The sequence below is a fragment of the Nicotiana tabacum genome, chromosome 1, assembly GCF_000715075.1.
Source record: "Nicotiana tabacum cultivar K326 chromosome 1, ASM71507v2, whole genome shotgun sequence".
NCBI lineage: Eukaryota > Viridiplantae > Streptophyta > Magnoliopsida > Solanales > Solanaceae > Nicotiana > Nicotiana tabacum.
The window spans coordinates 159,404,651-159,412,523 of NC_134080.1; the positions used below are offsets into that span (position 1 = coordinate 159,404,651).

Below are 7,873 nucleotides of genomic sequence, written 5' to 3' on the forward strand. Positions count from 1 at the left end.
GGGCAGTAATCAAACTGAGGGCTTGCTACCCGGGCTTCGGACTGATCGATAAAAGGCCTCGAGGTCGATGCTTGGGCTCGATCTCGAGATATCAGGGGTAACCGGGAAGGGAATAACAGCCAGGATACAATTAAAGAAGGATCTTTATGGAAAATACCAAGAAATAAATAAAGAACAAGTATGAAGGCAATGAATGGAAGAAGTAGTCTCGAGCGTGTATATTTAGAGAGAAAGAAAAGAAAGTTCTTATTGATCTTGTGTAGAGTAGTTGGAGCAACAACAGCCCCTTACAAAGTGGTGAGGATCCCCTTTATATAGCAGGGGAAATACAACATTGTACAGAATGCATTAATTGTAAAGACACGGAGATGGGACGGCTAGACGCGATGCCTCGAGATAGGCTCTGGGTAGACCGGCTCTATCAGACTTAGCCGTGTGCCTTGGGAATTCCCCATTTTGCTCTAGCCTCGATCTTCGTCTTCTTTGAGTTGGGCCTCGATGAGCCCCGAGGGAGGGAACTCAGTCGCAACTCTACGTCCTCGAGGTCTCGAGACATTCTTCTGAAGTGACTTGATAGCAAGAAATTATGCCTTCTGATTTTGCCGCATACAAGAGGCATGGGGGGGAAAGGGTCGTGAGGTTTAATTGAGATAGACGGGCGGAGATTTGGGTTTTCTTAATTTCAGAATTTCCCTTTTGCCTTTTCTTTATTAATGTAACTTACCTGGGAGCGTGCTAGGTCCAGTGCAACTCTTTGTACTTTACTATTTTGTGAAGTTGGTACCACTGTTAGCGTGCCAACATTCGTGCAATGCGATGGACCTAGCACGGTCAGTCACAGAATTGTTTTTTAAAGCTATTGAGCGATGCTTCCTTGCACTTTTTTTCTTTATACCTGCAACACTCGCACACATGTCATTCTCCCCAAAGATCAAAATCAAAATCACAGATAAAAATGAAATAAATCATAAACTTTGGTTTGCCTCCCAACAAGCGCTTAATTTAATGTCGCGGCACGACGATTTACAACAAGACAATGAGTTGCCTCTCAGGAAGCGCCTGATTTAACATCGCGGCACGGCGTAGGCTTTCAGGATTACACTTCGCTCACATATTAGGGCTCTTCCAAGTACATCACATTTTTCTCCCCTTTTTCTTCAATCATTCCAATGTAGTGTTTCAACATTCGCCAATTCACTTTAAACCTATTCGTTCCATCTTCGGACTTGATTTCTACTTCTCCACTTGGGAACACTTTCACAACTCTAAATGGTCCTGACCATCTAGATTTCAGATTACCTGGAAACAATCATAATCTCGAGTTGTATGACAACACTAGATCTCTGGGTTTGAAATTCCTATCTAGAATGTGCTTATCATGCATCATCTTCATCCTTTCTTTATACAATCTCATACTCTCAAATGCCTGGAACCCCACGAGTTCATGTAACTCTGTAACTCTACTTGTGCCTGCGGTTTCCATATCCAAGTTCAACTGCCACAATGCCCATAAGGCTTTATGCTCAAGCTCTACCGGAAGATGGCATGTTTTTCCAAACACCAACTTGTACGGAGACATACTAATTGGAGTTTTAAATATTGTGTAGTAAGCTCATAATGCATAATCCAACTTCCTTGCCCTATCAGTCTGAGTTGCATTCACTGTCTTGGTTAGGACACTTTTGATTTCCCTGTTGGACATTTCCACTAGCCCGCTAGTTTGAGGGTGGTAAGTGTGGAAACCTTATGGCGAACTTCATACTTTTCTAACAGCTTTGCGAATACTCTATTTCAAAAATAGGTTCCACCATCACTGATTATAGCTCTCGGAATGCCAAACCGTGTAAAATATTTTTTCTTAGAAATCATATCACTCCTGTGGAATCATTTGTTGTAAGAGCCACCGCTTCAACTCATTTGGAGACATAGTCAACTGCTACCAATATGTACTTGTTACCATACAAGCTAACAAATGGTCCCATATAATCAATCCCCCACACGTCAAACACTTCCACCTCTTGAATTGTAGTCATCGGCATCTCGTGACAATGAGATATGGTTCCGGTCCTTTGGTAGTCATCACAAATTTTCACCTAGGCATGGGCATCCTTGAATAAAGTCGGCCAATATAAACCCGTCTCCAATACCTTCGCACCTGTCTGAATTCCTCCAAAGTGCCCACCATATGGTAAAGTGTGGCAAGCCTTCAAAACAGAAGATTGATCTTTCTCGAGGATACACCTCCGGATTATGTTATCCACGCATATTTTAAAAAGTAAAGGTTCATCCCAGTAATAAGACCAACAATCACGAAAGAACTTTCTTTTTGAATCGAAGAGAGTTTATAAGGTACAATATCGCTTCCCAAATAATTGGCAATAACAGCATACCAAGGCGTCTCCTACATTGCCAATGCTAGTAATTGTTCATCTTGGAATCTCTCTGATATATCTTCAACCTCTACTTTCTTTTCAGCTCCTTCCAACGTTGAAAGGTGACCTACCACTTGGTTCTCCGTTCTTTTACTATCGCGGATCTCTAAATTGAATTCTTGTAGCAAAAGAACCCAACAGATCAAGCGTGCATTTGACTCCTTCTTTGCTATCAAGTACCTAAGTGCTGCATGGTCAGTATAAACAATCACTTTTGAACCAATCAAATAAGACTTGAATTTTTCAAATGCAAACACCACAGCCAACATCTCTTTCTCAATCACGGTATAATTTAGTTGTGCACCGATTAGTATTCTACTTGCATAGTAAATTGGGTGCACCATTTTGTCCTTTTGTTGCCCCATAACTGCTCCTATAGTAAAGTCACTCGCATCACACATGAGCTCAAACGGTTTCTCCTAGTCGGTGCAACGATGATTGGTGTAGTCACCAGTCTCTTCTTCAGCTCTGATAAGTTGGTATTTTACCAACTTATCTTGTCTTTAAACCTATACATTTGCTATGTTTGAGTGATAAAATCGTGTACTTAATGTCATTTACTTCTATTTTACAGGTTGTATTAGAAGTAATGGTGAAGAAACCAAGTGAAAACAAGTAAAAAAAGGAGCTAAAATGGACAAGGAGAACCTGCCCAGTGATTTACTCTTCGCGAACGCGAAGGTACATCACGAACGCAAAGAAGCAGGAACCAGACCTTCACGAACGCGAAGAAGCAGGAGCTAGACCTTCGCGAACGTGATGAATTAGAACTTGAACCTTCGCGAATGCGAAGGACTAAACACAAACGCAGAAGCTGAGATTAGGAATCCTTAGCGAATGGGAAGGTATGGTCGCGAACACGATGGAGAAACTTGGCGTGAAAACTCAGCAGTTTTGGAATTTTACATTTTTGACCCCAAACCCTTTAATACCCAAACTAGCTCATTTGTAATGGATCCTTTCTCTTATTTTCAGTTCTTAGGGCTAGAGAGAACAATTTTTGGAAGTTAGGGCTTTGCACACATACTTTGGTCTTGAAGATTTGAAGCTTTTGGTTAAGATTTTCTTACCCATTTATGTTTATTTCTTCATTTCCTTGCTTTGTATTGTATATCTAAGTGTGTAGTATTTCATTCAATGCTTGAATCTTGTTTATGGAAATATTCATGTTTAAAGTGTGGATTAAATACCTTGTTGTGCTTATGTATTGAATGATTTTTATCTTTTTATGAAGTGAGTTGTTGTTTCTTTAATTATTCTTGTTCTTTAATATTTCCAAAGGGATTATCTAACCCTAGGAATCACTCATTAACTCCGAATAAATATTAGAAAAGATAATTTGGGGTTGGGAAATATTAATTAACAAGAACTTGAGGTTTTAACCCTCATTTTATAGATTCTACCTAGGGATAGGATTGAACTACTTGTAGTCATTCCGGGTGTGCTTAATCTCTTAATTGTTTTAGGGATAATTCAATTAGAAAGTCTTGTTAGTCTTCGGGAGAAGCTAATTAAGAATTGTTATCCGTGGCTAATTAACATAGACTCGCTCAAATTTGTAAAATCGTGAAATACATTGGATCGTTGCTTGAGTGTAATTTCTGATGCATCCATACTTGTAGCCTTTGATCATTTTACTTGATTTCTATGTTAGTTTATTTCCGCATTTAGATATAAAACACTTTCTAAACCAATTGCTTAGTGTTTGGCTGATAGTCTGAAGGCCAATGTAAGTTCTTCAGTCGGGGGTGCATTTTTGAGTCAGAGTTAAAGTCGGGGGTGCGAAGGACTAAACGCAAACGCAGACGCTGAGATTACGAATCCTTAGCGAATGGGAAGGTATGGTCGCGAACACGATGAAGAAACTTGGCGTGAAAACTCAACAGTTTTGGAATTTTACATTTTTGACCCCAAACCCTTTAATACCCAAACTAGCTCATTTGTAATGGATCCTTTCTCTTATTTTCAGTTCTTAGGGCTAGAGAGAACAATTTTTGGAAGTTAGGGCTTTGCACACATACTTTGGTCTTGAAGATTTGAAGCTTTTGGTTAAGATTTTCTTACCCATTTATGTTTATTTCTTCATTTCCTTGCTTTGTATTGTATATCTAAGTGTGTAGTATTTCATTCAATGCTTGAATCTTGTTTATGGAAATATTCATGTTTAAAGTGTGGATTAAATACCTTGTTGTGCTTATGTATTGAATGATTTTTATCTTTTTATGAAGTGAGTTGTTGTTTCTTTAATTATTCTTGTTCTTTAATATTTCCAAAGGGATTATCTAACCCTAGGACTCGCTCATTAACTCCGAATAAATATTAGAAAAGATAATTTGGGGTTGGGAAAGATTAATTAACAAGAACTTGAGGTTTTAACCTTCATTTTATAGATTCTACCTAGGGATAGGATTGAAATACTTGTAGTTATTCCGGGTGTGCTTAATCTCTTAATTGTTTTAGGGATAATTCAATTAGAAAGTCTTGTTAGTCTTCGGGAGAAGCTAATTAAGAATTGTTATCCGTGGCTAATTAACATAGACTCACTCAAATTTGTAAAATCGTGAAATACATTGGATCGTTACTTGAGTGTAATTTCTGATGCATCCATACTTGTAGCCTTTGATCATTTTACTTGCTTTCTATGTTAGTTTATTTCCGCATTTAGATATAAAACACTTTCTAAACCAATTGCTTAGTGTTTGGCTGATAGTCTGAAGGCCAATGTAAGTTCTTCAGTCGGGGGTGCATTTTTGGTTGACCTTAATACCCTTACATGACACTCGATCTCCCAAAACTATACCTTCTTGTGCCATAAAATAGGACTTCTCCCAATTCAGCACCAGGTTTGCCTCCACACGCCTTATCAACACTCTTCTCTAATTGTAAAGACAGTCATCGAATGAATTACCCACCACTGAGAAATCATCCATAAAGACTTCCATAATATCTTCAACCATATCAGTGAAAATGGCCAATATACAACAATGAAAGATGGCTGGTGCATTGCATAGGCCGAACGACATTCTCCGAATGGAACAAAATGCCATACGAACAAGTAATTGACGTTTTCTCTCTATCCTCAAGGGCTATTGTGATCTGATTATACCCCGAATATCCATCCAAAAAGCAGAAGTGAGACCTCCCTAACAATCTATCTAGCATTTAGTCAATGAATGTTAGGGCAAATTGGTGTTTCCAGGTGGCAGTGTTTAGTTTTATGTAATGCATCCAAATTCGCCAGTCAGTGACTGTACGAGTAGAGATCAACTCATTAGTCTAATTTTGTACAACATTCATACCACCTTTCTTCGGGACACATTGGACTAGGCTTAGCTAGATTCTATCCGAGATCGGAAAAAGATGCCCGCATCCAGCCACTTAATCACTTCCTTCTTCACCACTTCCTTCATGTTCGGTTCAATCTTCTTTGATGTTCCTTGGAAGGTTTATTCCCCTCTTCCAAGAGAATCTTGTGCATGCAAAAAGCCAGGCTGATACCCTTAATATCTGCCATGGTCCAACCAATAGCGGTCTTACATTCCTGTAACACCTGTAGGATTTGTTCTACCTGCACAGCTAACAAACCGAATGAGATAATAACAGGTAAAGGGGAGTTAGTCCCTAAGAAAGCATATATGAGGTGAGCTAGAAGCGGTTTCAGGTCCAATTGTGGTGGCTCCTCTATTAATGGCTTCGCAAGTGGTGTTTCTCTTTCTTCTAAGTCTAGTGGCTCGAACTTGGGTTCCCTTTTCTAGAACCCTTGACCTTCTAGAGCCATGACCCACTCTGCCAACTCTTTACCATCCACATCTTCCAAATTCATCAAGCAAGCTTCTAACGAGTCTCTGACATTAAGAGACACATCCTTATCTTGTAGTATAACATTAACTGCCTCCATTAGCGAACAATTTGCAGATTCGCTCGGCCTCCTCATAGATTGTTGAACACTGAATATTATTTCTTCATTATTCAACCTCATTTTCAAATCTCAACTCTCACGGTCAATCAACTCTATTCTAGTGGATAAGAATGGCCTTCCCAAGATTATGGGTATTTCTTCGTAAATCTGGAAGTCAAGAATCACAAAATCGGCAGGAAAAACAAAATTCCCCACTTGGATGTGCACATCATCCAAAATTCCTATCGGCATTCTCACTGTGCAATTAGCTAGCTGTAGCAACATTAAGGTCGGTCTAGATCTGCCAATGCCTAATATCAGGTTAATACTGGCTCCCAAGTCACACAATGCTTTAGCTAAAGAATAACTTCCAATTGTTCTTGGGATAGTGAAAGTACCGGGATAAGACAATATTTTAGCCATAGGTCTTGTCACTACCGCACTACAAGTTTGAGTCAGAGTTAAAGTCGACATGTCCTGGAAGTCAAACTTTCGAGACATCATATCCTTCATCATTTTTGTATAGCTTGGCCTTTCCCTCCAAGCATCCATCAGCGGAACATTCAATTGAATTTGTCCGAGCATTTCCATGAATTTCCTATATTGATCATCCTTCTTTTGCTTTGCCAACCTTTTAGGGTATGGTGGTGGAATCAGCTCATGTCCACTACTCTGTGTCTTTTCCTAATTGGAGGTCTTTTCCATTACATGTTCTGGGAGATATTCAATTTTCTTATCTTTGCCTTTGTCAACTTGTGCTTGCTCAATTACAACCTCTGTGAGCTCCGTTGACTCATCGATCTCGACTAGCACTGGTGTAATTAGCACTGCATCTCTACTAGATTGAGAAACTTCTTGCTCTCTGTATAAATCCCTTCCATTCCCGGGACTCATTACCATTAACTTATTTGGGTTCTGCTCTTTTGGAATGATGTTTGTGTTTACAGGCGACGTTCCTTGTGGGAGATTGTTCAAAGCCATGGACATTTAGCCTAACTGAGTTTCAATGCCTTTAATAGCCGAGTCATGTGGAGCTGACTTTTATTGCATCCTTCTATTTGTCCCAATGATTTGTTGCAAGATGCCCTTTATTTTTATCATATTATTTTTGCGCTGTCTGGTCACCTATTGTTGATCAGGTGGTTGGTAAGCCAACTATTGTTGGTGCTGCTGATTGTAGCCCTGTTGCCTTTGATAGGGCATGACTTGGTATTGTACTGTTGCTGAGCTGGTCTGTACTGCTGATTTTGAGGTCCCCATTGTTGTCCACCTTACCTCTGACCCCTAAAATTATTGACATAATTCAAGTCTTCTCTAAAGCCTTGGTTATCATTCTCTCTACTCCACGAGCAAATATATGACTGATTTATGAGGGGAGTGCATAGGCCTCCATTGTTGTGTCAACAATATGAACCTGTTCCGTGTCTATCTCATCAATTTTCTTTGTCAACAAGCTCATCTGAGTCATGAGAGTGGCTATTTTTTCTACATCTGTATTGTTTTGGTCAAGAGCAACAGAGTGCACTGTTGGAGTGGGTGTTGT

The 7,873-nt window shown here is 39.6% G+C and overlaps 1 protein-coding gene across 1 annotated transcript; it reads right to left on the bottom strand.

Moving 5' to 3' along the window:
- Positions 1-6,420: 6,420 nt before the first annotated feature.
- On the bottom strand, positions 6,421-6,921 carry LOC107767127 (uncharacterized). Its single transcript, XM_016586049.2, has one exon. The coding sequence runs from the start codon at positions 6,919-6,921 to the stop codon at positions 6,421-6,423; it is 501 nt and encodes a 166-aa protein (XP_016441535.2).
- Positions 6,922-7,873: the final 952 nt, after the last annotated feature.